The sequence below is a fragment of the Poeciliopsis prolifica genome, unplaced genomic scaffold (genome assembly GCF_027474105.1).
Source record: "Poeciliopsis prolifica strain line A6 unplaced genomic scaffold, Auburn_PproV2 SCAFFOLD008, whole genome shotgun sequence".
Lineage (NCBI taxonomy): Eukaryota > Metazoa > Chordata > Actinopteri > Cyprinodontiformes > Poeciliidae > Poeciliopsis > Poeciliopsis prolifica.
In genome coordinates, this window is record NW_026562383.1 from 3,184,737 (window position 1) to 3,201,567 (window position 16,831).

At 39.2% G+C, this 16,831-nt stretch overlaps 2 protein-coding genes across 3 annotated transcripts in view; both read right to left on the bottom strand.

Moving 5' to 3' along the window:
- The window catches only part of LOC129361987 (cAMP-specific 3',5'-cyclic phosphodiesterase 4B-like), a 62,180-nt gene extending 53,439 nt beyond the window's left edge, over window positions 1-8,741 (bottom strand). The window contains exons 1-2 of one of the 2 annotated variants that reach the window (XM_055033269.1): window positions 8,643-8,741; window positions 3,100-3,161 (exon numbers count right to left, since the gene is read on the bottom strand). The gene's annotated coding sequence lies outside the window, so the exon portion shown is untranslated. The remainder of the gene's footprint in view (window positions 1-3,099; window positions 3,162-8,642) is intronic. The other variant, XM_055033270.1, reaches the window with a different exon arrangement.
- Window positions 8,742-12,093: 3,352 nt separating this feature from the next.
- LOC129361998 (leptin receptor gene-related protein) lies at window positions 12,094-16,792 on the bottom strand. Its single transcript, XM_055033291.1, has 4 exons — window positions 16,653-16,792; window positions 16,229-16,304; window positions 14,380-14,563; window positions 12,094-13,352 (listed from the first exon to the last, which is right to left on the bottom strand). The coding sequence occupies exons 1-4, from the start codon at window positions 16,666-16,668 to the stop codon at window positions 13,236-13,238; spliced, it is 393 nt and encodes a 130-aa protein (XP_054889266.1). The 5' UTR covers window positions 16,669-16,792; the 3' UTR covers window positions 12,094-13,235.
- Between the last annotated feature and the right edge of the window lie 39 nt (window positions 16,793-16,831).

The following is a 16,831-nucleotide window of genomic DNA, read 5'->3' on the forward strand; positions in this document are numbered from 1 at the left end:
TACTTTTACATAAGAATAAATTAATTTCCTTAATTATATGTTCACATTTCTGGACAATAAATGAGTATTTAATCTGATGACAGTGTTTATATTTGCAAACAGCAATGAAACAATAATGTGGCACACCTATTCAGGAAAAAAAACTGCAAATATATAACTACTAATATAAAAGGCTGTAAAGACAGCATCAATTAATATCATCCCACAATGAGCACAGGAATAAATGTTCAAAATGATGAATTCAAATCATTTTCCAGGGTTAAGAACTGCATGTCCAGAGTATCATTGCTGGAATGCAGCAGGAGGATTTCTCTGCTTGGTCTTTCTAATCTTATCCATCCATCCCACACTGTTTGTGTAGGCATGCCCGACACATAGAGCAGTCGTTGCATTTCATGCAGCTGTCTTTACACTGACTGGGCTGGACTGAGATTATATAAGGGAAAATAGGAATATCCAAACATATTGCTGAGACTTGTTGAGACTTTTCAGACGACTTTCACAGCAACTTTTAGATCACTGTGCATCAGAAATGTGATCTAAAACCATTTTAATATCCATCTGTTTTTAACCCTTTACATTCCAGCTATTACTTTCTGAAGGAGGCTGTGTGTGTGACCTTGTTTTTGCATTAGTGGTTTGCTAACCAACATTCCTGATTCCTGAGGTCATTCCAAAACAACAGCAACATTCTTATCTTTTGACTAAAGCCGACACTGGATCCTCTATCCTCTTATTTTTCCACTTAAATTCATGTCACCTCTGGAAAGAGCTTAGGCAAACCAGTGCAAACATTCACACAGACCTATCAAGATAAACTTTGCAGGAAGATAAGCTGTCCCAGAAGATATTGCAATAAACTACAATATTGTTATTTTGAGACCATTTTCAAATAATATAATGGTAATGCGAGGACACATTCTCAAAGACTAATAAACTTTAAATTCTCATGAACATTTAACACTGGAAATGGAAGACATTTTAGATATCCAAAGTAAATAAACAAAACAGACACACAAAGATAAATTATGAAGTCTATAAACAAAACTGTCCTTCAGAAAGACGGACAATTTCTTCTTAGAAGTTAGTTGAGATCAAATTACCAGACTGAAAACTTGTCATGCAGTTTTTGGTAAAATAATGAATCATGCAAATGGAAATTATTGAGCTTGTTCTAATATATAATTAATTGATTTATTGCTTGTCATAACAGGCCTACACTCATGTTTTCCTATAACATACCAAGATATAGCACTTTGTGAAACCCTACTTTTACAATGACAAAATCCAAAACAAAATCCTTTTTAATCAGACCAATCCAATATTGTATTTTTCTGAGAACAAAATCACTGAAATAAATGTAACTTTAACTTAGACGTGACAATTCTTGAACATGGCTTTTATACAAATTCTATCCTGCAGCTGTTAGTCAGTCCTAACCGAGACAGACTGGGCCAAAGTGGAAATATTTCTTTCTCTTTGCGTGTGTGTTCACATTCTGCGCAGCAAAAATGAGCCGTTCAGATCAGAAAGGACTGAGAGGAGTTTTGCCGAGGAGGGAGAGAAACAACACATGGATTTGTGGCAGCTGAAAGATGATGTCGCTATGGAGGCCACATGCAGGGAGCCCACTGCCCTACTGTACGACACAAGAGAGAGAGCATGGCCAGACCAGAACTTCTGGGCCAAATGTCCCAGGACTTTTCTGCAGACACAACATGTGCTTGTTAAGTTAGTTGCAAATAAAATCATTATTCAAACTTTGAATTTCCAGTTTTATAAAAGGTCCTAAGAAAGAAAGCTGCTTTGAACTGGATAGCATTGTTTAAGCTCAAATTAGACAAAATTGACTTCAAATCTTAACTGGACTGAAGTGGTTGTTCTGGTGCTGTATAAATAAACTGCATAGATTTGTTATGTAAAAACATTTTATATAAATTACTGCCCTCCAAGCGACACATGATTCATGAGACACTCATATTTTTACCTCACCTACATTTTAATGACACAGATAGATAATTATTTCAGACATTTTTTGCAACAAAGGAAAGAGGGCCACATAAATGGCAGCTGTAGGAGTTAGTGAGTCACTGCGTGATAGTTGCTGCTCAACAGAACTAATAATTTGATTCAAGCCATTTTTAAAATAAAGAAATATGAGCCCACATTCAAACTCAACGGCCTTAGCAGAAATGTGATGCGGCACCGTCACTGCGGAAATCTGACAGCACTTTATGAATACAAGCAAAACAACCTTACTGTTCCCAGAGACACCAAGAAATACTAAATAACTTAGAAGAACAGAACTTGGCCAGTAGGTTGAGTTTAAGTTGTGGTGCAGAATTAGCTAAAATGTTAAATAAATAAAAAAATAAGAAAAGAAAAAATAAAGAGTAGTAGTTGTTTAGGTAAAAAACTGTCATGATGGGGAAGTTAAAGGAGAAAATTTGTATTACCAACTAAAGCTGCTGGGAAGTGAATGTTGTGCACTTCTGATGAACCCTCTGTCAGAATAGTGTGTGTTTATTGGGATCATGAACATGAAATTCCTAATGTTCTGCTGAATCACAACAGAGTGTGTGACTTTTCTGAGATGTCTCTATGTTTTTATTATCTTGCTCAAACTGAAGGATAATCTAATCACCTTATAATGAAAACTCAATTCTTTATAATTTCTCCCTAGAGGTCAGGCAATTATAAGCCGAATGAATCCGCATAGATTTCAATTTGAGAATCAAGCAAAAGCAAAAGGAGCCCACTTTCATCCAAGAGGTACATCACTTCAAAACAACAACTACATTTTCAACAATAAATATATGTCACAGATAGCATTATCACAAATAACAATTACATGTTTTCTTAGAAGTACATTTTACAGTAATTTTAGATCTTCTGTTTCAACTAAAAGCAGAAAGATCTTAAAGCTCATTTTTGTTTTTCAACTTGACACTGAAAAGTTTACTGGAGCTCAACATGCTGGCTGATTCCTAGCAGCATAAAAAATGTCACACCCTACTCACATATATAATAGGACTGGAAATATGGTATATATATATGTATAAGTTCAGTCCATTTGGTCCATGCAGTGAATTTACTTACAGACGAAGCTGTAATCTCAGTGATGAAAGCCGAAGCTGAATTTGCGAGAGCAGACTGCCAACCTGAATGACAGAAAACACACATATCACAAGGATAGAGATCACATTGTTTGAACAAGATAGCTGACAGACTCCATTGTAGCTCCCAGCCAGATTTTCTTTCTGAAGAACAAAAAAAACCTTGTCACATAGAATGAAAATATGAGAAGAATAACCACTAATTAAATGACAACGGCAAACCAGAAGTGACTGTAAATCTGTGATCCTATTCAGGCTTTTTCACAAAAGAGCCTTCAGTTCTTAACAGAGATACTTCTTAAGAGGTTCTGTAAAAGAACTGGTTTCCTTTTCCATCACCCAAGAGTCAATTTGGAGACACATCACAATGTCTCAGTAATTTATTTGTCTTTGTGAAATATTGTAGAGCGTGGAAACATTTCAAACAACACAAATATTTTTTATTCCACAATCAGACTCAATATCTCCACCTTAATTTATTACTAATGCTTTATAACTCTAAATAGATGGAAAATGGAAGCTAATAACGCACCCTAATTTTACTGAAATTAGGGCTCTCAATGTTAAGGCATGTGATTAACATGTTTAACACATTGCTATTGTATAATGCAAATTAATGTCCCTCGGAGGGAGATTTAAGGCAGCACATTACGAGGTTTTGTGTTGCAGTCAATAATGTGAATTCACAAATGCAAGTGAAAAGATGAGTGAGGTGAGAAAGTGGTACACTCAGCAAGCAAATATCGCTTTTATGATCGTTTGTATTAAAACACCTGGTATGTAGCAGACTTATTACTATGGTGAATTATTCTTCCACCAAAGCTAAACTCAACAACGTTTAACAATGTTTTCATTGGCTGCTGTTCCTCGTGAGCCCGCCCCCCTGTGTAACTCCTGACGGAAGCAGATTTTTCCTTTGGTCCAGCAGCAAACGGGGACGACAATAGCTCTTGTTTTCTGTATTCGGGTCAGGGTTCGTCTCTTTCCAAACACTGGTGACAAAAAGCCCACTAACAGTTTGGTGGAAAAGGTCCCCATGAGGAGAATAACAGTTGCACGTGACGTATTTGCAGCACAATTTCAGCAGTCTTCATCTGACAGTTACAGGAGAACGTGACAGAATGCTCTCTGTATTCACTGCTAGCTGAATGAACAGCCCGGCTCCCAGGACTGACAGAGAATCAGTCTGAAACAACAAAATGCCTGACACAGACAGGCCATGTTCAAATAGTCAGGAAGTCAAAAGCATCAACAGTTCCTGACAGAGAAGGCAGCATAACATCAGCATTGACGCCACCAAGCAGCCAATCACTGACTCATCAGTCTGGATGTGCGGTGTTATTTCAACACACACTGAGAATAAAAGCCCAGTGATCTGCTGAGGTCACACCACCAACCACACCAACATACACAGACCACACAAAGCTCTGGGGCAAGCTTCAAGTGGAACACCGCTGAATGTCTGATGTATAAAGCTAATTTGACATAGAGAAAGAGAGTAAAGAGATCTGTGGAAAGAATGTCCAAAAATCTGATTTACATAAGAAAGGGGAATATAATTTTCCAGTCAAGAATTAATGGTTTGTTTTGATTAATAGAAATGTGAATTTCATTGGAAGTACCTTCCAATGAGAAATTGGACATGTTAGACTCACCAGTCCTGTAACGAAACAATATTACTAACTCTAATTTGTTCGCCCATTGTTTTTATTTCTATTATTTACAGTTGTGGTAGAAGAGAGTAAGGCGACCTTTGATGTGATCTAGTCTTTACCAATATTTAAACAAATGTTTAAATATTGATTTAAAAAAAAGATTCCACTGTTATTGATTAGACTGAAGAAATTAAAATAGAGAAGTAAATTGCAAGTTAACTGATAATATTCAGTTGCTATTGTTGGTTTAGTTACTGGTGTGACCCATTCACACAGCAGCGTGCTACTCTAGGTAGTGCACTGATCACAGTTTTCTAACCAATCACCAATCTTTAAAAAGCCTGACCTGCTGATTCCGATTTTGGTCGAGACAAAATGTCTGTGTGAAATGTTGCCAAATATAGCAAAAACATTGCTGAGTTGGTAATACTGAGGTGAATATTGTTAACTGCAAATGTCCAGACGTGACCTGGTGGGCCGGTCAGTCAGGTTGATTTTTAGACCTTTTCTGAGGCAGGTACGAACGGTGGACAATACAAGCTTCCTGCATAAGTGTTGGCCGATTATCAATCTTCTGAAATTAAAGAAATTGGTACCGATAAACTGGATGGCTGATGAATTGGTGTACTCCTGACTAAATCTATACTGTAGGTAAAGGAGATAATCAGCTTGTCAGATTTCATGAAGAAAAGAAGCTGTTTGTAATTATAAATGGGTTATGGGACTATTCTTGAACAACTTGAAGTCCATCATTCCACTTTGAGAAAACAATACTCCCAAGTAGAGAAAACATTTCAGACATTTGACCAATATCTCAAGGTGCAGATATCACAGCAAATTGGCCCAAAGGTCAGACCATGCAACAATCAGAGAAACTGACAAATCCACAAGAATGCAATATCAGTTTGCACCGGTCTCACTTAGCTTGTGTTGCTAAGTTGCTTGTGTTGCAGCATTGTTACCAACATTGTTGCAACATTGTTGGCATATTTGTCTGTGGTGAGCTCCTTAAATTTTATATTATTTGATATCGGGCAAAGGGAAGATTTACATTACTCAACTGACATTATTAAATAATTACATGGAGTTAATTTCTTAATGTTTAGAGTATTTTATCGCTTTTGCTTTAGACAATGCTTTCTTCTCCTGAATCACACATGATCAAATTCACAAATTATGCGACGATGTCATCTAGTAAATTTTAAGACATCCAGTAGCTGCTTTCCTTGCTGAGGAGTTGGCAACAGTGGTTGCTATGCAGTGACGTGCAGTCAGGGATGGTCAGGACTACCATCATGGAAAAATACTATACAATGATAAAATAATTTGTGTTGCTATTTTCACCCTGTAGTTTGTACTATAAAGAACCTATTTTTCATTTAGCTTAACCAATTCTGATTATTTTTTCTTCAAAAATCATTGGATTTTCACATTTTCCCACTCAAATGCTCGGAAGCGAGATGAGCCTCACCTGGGATTGATCAACCTCTCGCTAACTGCACTGTCTGCCATGCGATGAGAGCATGCTTCTTCTTTCTGTACGTCGCCAATAAAATGGTTAAAAAACATTTAATGTATGAACTGATTTTTCATAATTTAGCTTATGTATATAATGTACAGTGTGTTTTGTTACCAACTGTGTGTGTGTGACGTGTTTCGTGTGCTGAGGAGAGACCATGAAATGGCAGAGAGCAGATTCGAGGCGAGGCAGGCAGTTCTCTTGCCTCATGGCAGGGGGCACTCTTGATCCCAGACATTGGGACTCCACTATTGCAGAGTAAGAGACAGTAACAGCTGATGCAGAGAGCAAGAAAGAAGTGGTTTTGAGTTGTACTTAACGTTTTTTTTCCCCTTTTTCCGTGGAGCACAGCACGACATTAATAATATCTACATGTCCAAGTTTGATTGAATTAACGGAAATATTCTACGGCAGCGCGGATATGGATGAATTGTCTTTTTGCCCTCCAGCGTTGTCCGCATGCGCGGAATTTCCTCAGGTAAACAATAAAATGCAGGGCCTCTATATTTGTAAATATGATTATGATTAAGTCAGTGTCTCATCGGCTTTGAACCTCACCATACGTCATTGTTGCTATGGCAGTACAATGACCAAAAGATGGAGAAAGTAAGAGTTGCCAAAGCCTCTTCCTTTTAAAAACAACATGATGGCAAAGACCCATCCATAAGAATCATTAACCATCTTCAGTACAATGTTCCTTGGACAGATGAGACCAAAGTAAAGATGCTTAAGCCAAAAGACACAATACAAAACTTAGCATATTGGCAAAACACAACACTAAAAGACGTTGAAGCATTGTGGTGAAAGGGTGACCAGCTTGCTTTACAGCTGCAGGTTTGGAGGTCTCTGCAGTTGCATAAACTTTTCTGAATACCAAAGCATTTGAGGGTCTAAAATTTAAATGCAGCTCACTCTATATGAGTGATCTTTATATGAGCCAGTTGCCACAGTCGAATTGTGGCTGAAGTTGGACCATGAAGCAAAACAAAGATCCCAAACATTGAGACAAATCTACAATAGAACAGCACAAAACAAAACAACAACACTAAAAAAACTGAATGTGAAGAAATGGTCCAGTCAAATTCCATAGTGAAATGCTATTTTGGGACTTTAAGAGAGCTGTACATGAACAAATCTACTTTCCATTTTGGTTTTATGAATGATAACAGTAGGTTAGGTGTAAAAAAAAAACCCATCAGATTACTTTTTTTTATTGTGCTCTTTTTTATCATCAGAGATGTGAAACTTTACAAGTGAAAGAGGGTGTACTATTTTTGATTTTTACATTGATTGTAACAGATAAGAAACATCAATGAACACTATAATCACGTATTAGCCGTAAATCCCCATTTGCCCTCTCTGATTGATATTTCTGCATGCTATTGTAAATAGGGCAGATTGTGTCCAACCAGATGATGCCATAGCCCAAATATCACACATCCACTCACACAGTGTTGCAACACAGTATCATTTTACCTCCAGATCTTACACAACAGAGCAGCTGTTTGATTATTTGTTGCGAGACTATTGTTTGTCAAGGTTTTAAATATTTCAAGCGCACACTTAAAAGAAAAAGTAAAAAAGATTTTCCTGCTGACTCTGTGAGGAGATTCATTAAATCCCTTCAGGCATCCTGTGTTGATTTTACAGCCCACTTAAAGCCATCTATCAGCCTGCCCTTTAGGTTAAACTCAATTGCCTGGTCCTTCATTGGTAAATAAACTGACTGATTCTCTAATGGCAGAAGACAGTTTAAAGACCGACCCCTCCCTTACTGTGACCCCAAAATTTGTCTTTTTGCATCTTCTTTGCCTGCCTTGAATCCCAGATACGTATCTCAGACACTCTTCAAAACTTAACTCCATTTGATTACAATCTAAAAAAACATTTTTTTAGTCACGTCATTGTCACCGCGGGTTAAGAAAAGTCTTTGAAACGTGACACACGATGAAACGGAACCGTCGAAAGGAAGAGAGATGCTTTCACCGCAAAATGGAAACAAAGATAAGGAGGCCAGCGGACTGGAAATGCAACAAACCTGCGCATTTAACTGAAGATGTTTCCTGTGAAAAGTGTTGCCTGAGCATCAAACGACGGAAGCCTCGTACATAATTCAGACGTTTTCACAGCAGGGCTTCTCTGAATAAGACTTAGGACGACGGCAAATCTGTCAAAACTTCAAAGAAACGTCGCGCGAGCTCCAGGCTGGCGGCCGAAAAAAAGAAAAAAACACAACAATTTGGATAATAAGAAGAAGTTCGACGAAAAGCTCCGCGAGACAAAATAGTAATAATAATAATAACACATATTTAAATGTCTAAGAGCTGCTTTACCAAATGAATCTCGTCTTACCGGTGGTGGTTCGTTTCCTCCCTCCGACGAAGACGCTGCTGTCGCTCTGCTCCGCGGTCGTCCCACCGCGAGCCTGCCGAGGCACGCGCCCCCTTTTATCAGGTTCCATTTGTCCCATTCGCGCTCGTTCCCCCTCGCGACTCCACGAGCACATCGATTGGCTTGGACCGCAACCACGTAGACCCCCCGCCCCCCTTCTTCCTCTCCCTCTCCCCTCAAATCCTTTTGACCAATGGCTCGTCATCGCGCGCGCACCGCTCTCCCACTTCCACTCCAGCCTGATTCTGTTAGATTTCCACCCAGAAGGGAATGAATCTGTTTGATAGCAACAGTCCCTCTGGCCCTTTGTCTGGAAGCCTTCCTGATACTTTTACTGTACTAAAGATTTTAGATTTCTCTTTGCACTCACCTCCAGCATAGCAATAACTATGCCAGTGACTTTATTGTGGCAAAAATTCAACACAATATTTCACTGTCATCAATGAAAATTTCAAAGGAAATTACGCTGTGATAGTTAAATAAAAGAAAAAGAGATTTGTAGGGATCATTAGGGGAAAAAAATGCACAGAGCCGTTCATTCTTGTGTGTCATTCTTGCCTCTCATCTTTGCCAAACGTGGCAGATAGGTGTACACTCCCACAGATGAACCTGGCCAAGTACAATCAAGAGGAGCTCAAGCTGAGTGGGTTCCCCTGAGGGAGACTGCCTGACAATTCCATCTCAGTGAGTGGCAAACTTGTTTTGGTCATTGTCTCATTCGCTCTCGGATCTCCGCGTCCTGCCTCCTCGCTCTCCAGGCTCATTCGAAAACTAATCTTTGAGCTCCTTCTGCTCAGGCCCTTCACCTCCAAAACGCCACACTCAGCCCCCCGCCCCTTATCCACCCTCCAACAGCCCTCCATCTATTCGTCCTGGAAGGAAAGACGTGACAGTGGTGGTGAGTGACCTATAAGAACCTCTTGTCCTCCGTTGTCTGCTGCAGATCACAATGTTCCCATCACAACACTCACCTCTCGTCTTCAGCGACATCCTGGAACTTTCCTTTGCCAGAACAACATCTGCTCCGACCACATATTTCAACAAACCGTCTAAAGCGATCTGCTGTTTCAGTGGTTGTTGGTGTCAGGGTCAGTCGAAGCCTCGACATGAATCCTCAAATCCTGACCTCCAGGGCCAGTGAGCTGTAACTTCTGGCAAATCTCGTTTTGTTTTTAATTTGTCCTGATGGGGAAGCAGAAAGTTCGACAGGGTACTTTCTGTTTCTACACTGGCTCAGGTGTTTGAAAACTCCAGCAGCAGTGAGCTATAATTGATCGCCTAACTTCTGCTGCACCGCATTCAAGGCCTCTCTCTGGAGTCATCTTTGATGCCTTGATCGTTGCTAGGCGACAGCTGCCCTGAAAAAAAAACAAAAGAGATGAATGGATGTCCCTGGGTCTTTTTTTTTCCTTCTTCATTTTCTTTTCTCCTGTGTCCTTTTCACACTTTCTGAATAGAAATTCAGTCTGTCATATATATTTTTTTCAGTCTCTCTCTTTGTGGGCGTCTTTCATCCCTCTGGGATCTTTGTGTGGTACATCTGAAAATAACTTTTAACTTATACACGCTCCTGTATAAGAATCGTGTATCGGAAGAACAACTTGACAACATTCAAGTTGTTCTTCCGATATCAACTTACCCAACTTTGTTTCTTAAGCAGCTTGATTTTCTTAAGCAGTGTTGATACAAAGGACTTCATCTACTTCTAAATGACGAAAAAATAAATAAACTTGATGAGGAAACGCTTGGAGATTATTACAGGAATTACGGTAGCCCACTGGCACTTGTCCTCCTGGGTCCACTCGGCTGTGTTAATTGAACACATGTCCCTCCATCGCTATGATGACAACAGAGAATTTAAGAGCCTACATCGTCCTTTGTCTCACATAGTAGCCTACGTGCTTTCTTTAGATATTTATCTCCTCCGAAGGCGATTTTTCCGCCCAGAAATATTCTCTATTGAAGTATCCAGGATGATGATACACCGTTCCCGCTGTGCTTCCAACCCTTTGAGAAACGCAATTACAAGAGGCAGGCAGAACAGATATCATTCGTGCAAGCATTCATTTATCCACACACTGTGGGTCTGCTTTTGTTTGTGGATGAAAAACCCCCAAAATACCCTCCTCGATGCCTCGATTGGAGAGCTAGGTTTGTTGTTTTCTGACACACATCAACAGGGAACATAATTAAACCACTCAAGTTGTTCACAGCTGCAGGACGTCTGATTTCCATCCAGTTCTATTTGATGGAATGATAAAACAAAAACGGAGAGACAATTTTGATGGTGATTTAAATTTCCACTGACTGGTTGGAATGTAACCAGCCAGTTGCTGAACCATCCCTCGCTTTTTATCAGGCCCGGGTGAAAGCAACTCTCCTCAGTGTGGAAGTCGTCACTGAGGACAGAAGATCTCGTCGTTTTTGAGGCACACACGCAGCAAGAAGCTCCCAGAAAGATAACTCCATTTTCTTTGATGGAATGACTGCCATTCCTTCAGCTGGCTTCATGGAGCGAAACTGAAAATATGACAGAAAAGTCGTTGTGTTTTAAGAATCCAATTCTGTTTATGACAAAACAAAAAGGATTAGAAAACGTGAGCCGTCTATTAGGAATCTGATGGTCAAAGTAAGGCTCTAATAAACAGAAACCCATTATGAAAGCTAGCTGTTAATCACGCTAAAGCCTAGAAATTGGCCAAAATCTGTCTAAAATGTCAACTCTAATCAATTTGTCTGGTTTAAGATCACTGTGGAGCTGTGCAACATCAGCTGCTCCAAGTGGAACAAAGGAAATCATCGTTTCGCGACAAAAATTTCTTCCTTTATAGTTACGAAGAATGAATGAATTACTTATTGCAACGTCTGAAACTAAACGTCTAACATGTCATAGTGTTTTTCTCAAAGTTTGAGACATTTTTTTAAAGAAATTATTTAAAAATTGTCTTCTAGAAAGAAAAAAAAAAGTAACATCTTTGGGCACACTTTGTCTTCAGGCGAGCAAAAGAAAAAAATTGGAGCGAGTCTATAATTTCATTTTGATTCTACAATGGCAGATCAGCCAATCAGCTTCCCCTGTTGTCCCATCACTGTGGTGAACTTGGTGTTTACAAAATCTGTCTTGTAATGTTTCTGAAGTGGGTTTATTCTGTAGAAAAGTCAACTTTGGGCATTTTTCTTTTTTGAGAAAAATCATTGTTTTATTTTGATATAAACAATTGTAGAAAAAAAACAATAAAAAATGCGTTTTCCATTTATTCAAGAAAAAAGATTAACTGTGTAATTGAAAGACTTTAAAGAGACACTGGAAAAGTTGAGTATGTCAGTCACAAAACCTCTAATCAGTTGTAGTCTGCCTTTCCAATTCCTAAAGCATAAACACCTAAAAAATAAAAATAAAAATCAGAGTCTGCACATTTACAACACAAAGTTTTATTAAATGTTAGAGAACATGATTGGAGCTTGTAAAATAACCTCAATGTTCTCCTTAGTGTGTGAGGAAGTTACTTTATAAAGGATAGAAATTCTACCAAGAGACAAAGTGTCAGTTTTACACAAAATATATTATCTTACCCCCAGATGTGAAGCTAATGCTAAAGAAACTGAGCATAATATAGAACAATAAGTACAGTTTTCAATGAGAGGGACGACAGTCTCACTCCCATCAACAACAAACACAATATGAATATCAATATTGATTCAAGAGAAAGCAAGTCAAACATTGGTGATTTGTTTGCTAATTAAATAAAAACCACATAAGGCAGACGGTTATGGATACGTTCAACGTGAAGAAGTGCACTTGGCTTCAGAGCGTATGCTAGCAGAATGAGCTACTCAAATTGCGCAATGTGTCTTTTTGTTCATGAGACGAATCAGGGAACTCGGACAACATACATCTATTTTGTTTTGTTGCAGTCGGAAGTGATCTTTGGTGAAGATGTAAACAACTGGGACAGGAAGAGAAAGAACCAGAGAAAAAATTGAAAAAGTCTTGAGAAAAAAAAAAATACAGAGAGAATTGAGAAACGCCTCAGTCTTGTGTCCTACCGTCGTTTAACACCTTCCGACTTTTAAAAGCGAACTGCGCTTGTGTTACGCAAGCCATGTTTCAGAACACAGTTAGCCTCGCATTGTGAATTACAACTTTTTTTTTTTTGGATCCCATTCAGGAGGAATGGGATCCAAAAATAATTATAAACTGAGGCACGGTGATAAGAATGATGGCTTCGATAAGAGGCCGCTTTGGGAGTTTAAGCTAAGGCCAGCTGACACACATGACATATAATGGATAGAGTCGGTGGCTATAGGGGCTGGAGGCCTCGCAGTCCCTACGGTCCCACACACTTAAGGCACATTCATAAGCATAAAAAGTACTGCCTGTTAAATCTAAACACCCCTGATCCCTTGAATGAAAGAAAAATCGTCTTGGTGAAGGTTTTGTTCTTTCCACACCCTCCCGAGTCAGCGCAGAACAAACGTGCCCCTCGATCTGCCGTCCGCTTGGCCTCACTGTCCGACGACCCGCCCCGTCTGCCCGAGTGCTTATCACACGCTCTACCACTGCTCCCAGCTGAACTCGTCTCCGCCTCCGAAGATGACGAAGAAGCCAAGGATGGTGAGGAAGATGACGGCATTCCCCGTCATCACCAGGCCGCAGGCACCCCACTGGATCTGCAAGAGAGCAGGCTCGGCTGTTAGCATGCGACACGGCTGTTAGCACGCGGCTCGGCTGTTAGCACGCGGCTCGGCTGTTAGCACGCGGCTCGGCTGTTGGCATGCGACACGGCGCCGTGGTCGGCAAAGCCTGCTTGTTTGGGGTTTTTCAACCTCCGGAGAACTTGCTTAGTCGGCCTATAGGGGGCGCTAGAAAAAATGTTGAAAGTTGACATTTGGAAAATATGTCTAATAGAGGTAAAATTAAGAAAGCAGTAAAAACTGAAATTGAGAAAAATGTTTTTGTTGGCTGAAATAAATAAAACAGGTAATTAATGGAAAAAATTGGAATTGGAACTATATTCTGTGTTTATAAAATGATCTAAAACATATTGAAATTATAGAGATAATATTCTCCATTTTTCTCCAAATCTATTTATTAGCCTTTCAAACTGATGTAAAATCCATTATTTTTTTTCGACACGAAAGCAGTTTACATGCTGACTCAATGTCTTCTCCACTGCTCATACTTGTGTTCAATAATGTTTGATACTTCAATCGTGACTCATCAGCACGCCGACTGGCAGTGGCAACCCCTGACCCCTGACCTCTGTCTCTCATCATAACATGCCCTTATGGCACTTTCAACTGAAGTTGAAAAAAAGTTATTTATTCTTTTCTCTCTTTTTTTTTGTTTGCATTTATGCATGTTCTAATCACAAACGTTGATCTATTTTATAGGAACATTTTACTATGAGTCAACACACAGCTGATAATTGTGAAGGAGAAAAATAAAAAAATGTAAGAAAAAATAAATTCTGTCATTTTTTTGCCTCAAGAGAATGTCACCTCAATATGTATCAGATCACAATTTTAATTGGTTTTCTGACTTAAAACTTCAAAGAACCCTTTTTTTAAAACCCTGAATGTAATTGTCATTTTTTTGTTTGTTTGTTTTCCTGCATATCCAGCCCAAGCAGTCTAACGGGTGTGAATACTTTGGAAAGGCTCTGGACACACAGACGTAGGAACAAAGACAACTCACCGTATTGTTTCGGGCCAAGACGATGGGGAGGCCAAAAGACGACACCACGATCCCTGTCGTTAAAAAGTAGGCCAGCTCCCTGCATGCATTGCTGGAGGAGTCATCGTCACTCAGGCGTCTGGATATGAAGGTCGGGAGGGGACTCAACACGTAGAAAATCAGCACAAAAAGCGGCCAGTACACCCTGTGAGAGACGGAAAGGGGAGGGGGGCAGATCAAAGTATTTCCTCTGTGATGAGAAAACATCCCAGTTTGGGGCTGGAGTGAGGCAACGACTGGTAACAACATGTCAGACTGCCTAAAACCAAGTCGGTCAAACTTAATCTTTCCAAGGTGAGCTCTGAATGCAAGGAGCTGAGGTCCATCAGTCATCTAATTACTTTTTTTTTGGTTTTGATTTGTGAGATGGCCGCAAAAAAATAAAATAAGATAAAATGTAGGTTGCAGTTTGAGCTGAGAAGTATTTATTTTTCAAAGCATCTAAGAGGATATTATAAAAGATGACAAGCAGATTGCCCTTCTGTTATTTGTATGTTTGGACAGTACAAATCTGTTCTGCAGCAACTAACTTCAGTTAGTTTAATAGTAAGTTACAAATTTAGTTTTGGGGAAAAAAAATAAAAATCTATTGTCTTGTTATTTCGGAACACAGTTAAGAGCTAAAAAAAAAAAAAAAAGCTTTTAAAATGATACATCTGTCTTAATGCTAGCCTGTTTAGCTAAGCTTACATGCTGACTATACATCACTTCTGGAGAAGTATTTAGATTTTCCTTCTAATCAAGGTAAGTGATGCGTTTTGAACTACTTTTTTTTTTTTTTTAAGTTCTTCCAACACAACTAAAAGTATTTTTTAAACTAAAATTAGATCTAAAAATGTCTAAATCATTCATAGATTTCTGAGTTAAATTCAATAGATATTCGGTTTGACAATGATTTACTTGTGCTGCCATTTTCTTTGTAATTTTCTGAATGACGTCTATTTAGGCGAAAATATGGTGAAGCACCACTACTCTTACCTGAAAACAATTTTCAGCTAATCTTGCCCCCTCTGATGCTCAGTCTGCTTTTAAATTCCTTTCAGAAAATTTTAATTCTCGCTGCATTTTATTTATTTATTTTTTCAATGCCAACAACCTTGAGAATATTCACAGATCGACTAGTTGTCAGTGCGCAAACTGCATGATTTTGGTTGCTTAACAGCCTTTTAGATTTAAACCATCTTTCCATCTATTTTGTAACTTTCTGCCCACTGATGTCATGACTGGAACCTGACAAATGAAATTAGTTCCTCGTGTCAAAATCAGCTTTGTACAGTAAAGAGGAAGGCGACTTGATTTCCGCTCTGCTCCCAACAAAGACGTTTAAAATATAAATATACTTTTGTCGCTCCTTTTTAAAAAAAAGAAAAAAAAATCTCAGTTTGGCGGCATGCTTAGAAAGCCAGGCAGAGGGATGTTAGAGTAGGGGATGTGATCTCCATCCACTATAATCCATGGAAGAAATAATTTGAACTTCCTCCTCTATTAAAGAATTTGTGCTTAAGGGCATCCAAAAGGCAAAAAAAAAAAAGCTCTTTTTTTGTCAAATGTTTTGAACTAGTTTTTAATTATTTATGTATTTTGGGGGACAACAAATAGCTGAACATTAAATATTGCAATGTCAAATTTTGAAATGCTGCTCTCCCTACATTTTTAGCGTATGTGGGAGTCATTTCTAGGTTTCTGTCAGGACGTTTTGATTTAACTCATTTTTCTGTGAATACTTAGCCTAACAGTTTGTCGTGCTTGCCGATTCGCCGCTGTGCAAATGTAAAAATGCAGCGCAGCATGGAGAGCCGTCCCAACATACCCGAACTGCTCCAGCGCGCAGCCCAGAAGGAGGAACGTCAGTCCGATGGCGCCGCTGAACGAAAGACCCACCAGAGCTAGAAGGAGAAGTCAGGAATTTAATAACTTGGCGGCGATAAATGAGGAGTAATAAATGAAAACGAAAGTGCAGCAGGCAGGGCTGAATCTTTCCTCAGCTACAGACTCGCTACAGTATTTGCAACAAACTGACGCAGCATTAAAACCAGTGAGCAGTTTACAAAGTCTACATGTTTTCTATGTGATAATAAACATCCCGTGAAACGTCACACAGTCTAACTGTCAGCGAAAACGAGTCCCGAAAGGTTGGAAACAAAAGCTAACAAAAGCAGCAGCAGGTCGTCAAAACGCTTCAAAACCCAAACTGTCAGCCCCTGAACTTGTCCACAAATGTTTCAGCGCTGTACCTTTAATCCCAGCCATTGTTGTAAATCTGTTAAACGCTCCCTGAAACACTTTTCTTCTCTTCTTTGGATATTGTTTGTGCTCCGACGCGTCTTCTCTTGCTGGACAAACTTCCTGCTTCCTCCATCGGGGTTTCCTGAGGCGACGTCACATTGTCTGTCTTAAAGCGACAGTACCATGT

Excerpts from the sequence above, each read along its gene's own strand:
- LOC129361998 (XM_055033291.1), bottom strand. Across the intron at positions 14,564-16,228 it reads TGCGCGCTGGAGCAGTTCGG|GGTGTACTGGCCGCTTTTTG; the intron begins GTATGTTGGGAC and ends CGTCTCTCACAG. Across the intron at positions 13,353-14,379 it reads TCTTGGCCCGAAACAATACG|ATCCAGTGGGGTGCCTGCGG; the intron begins GTGAGTTGTCTT and ends GCTCTCTTGCAG.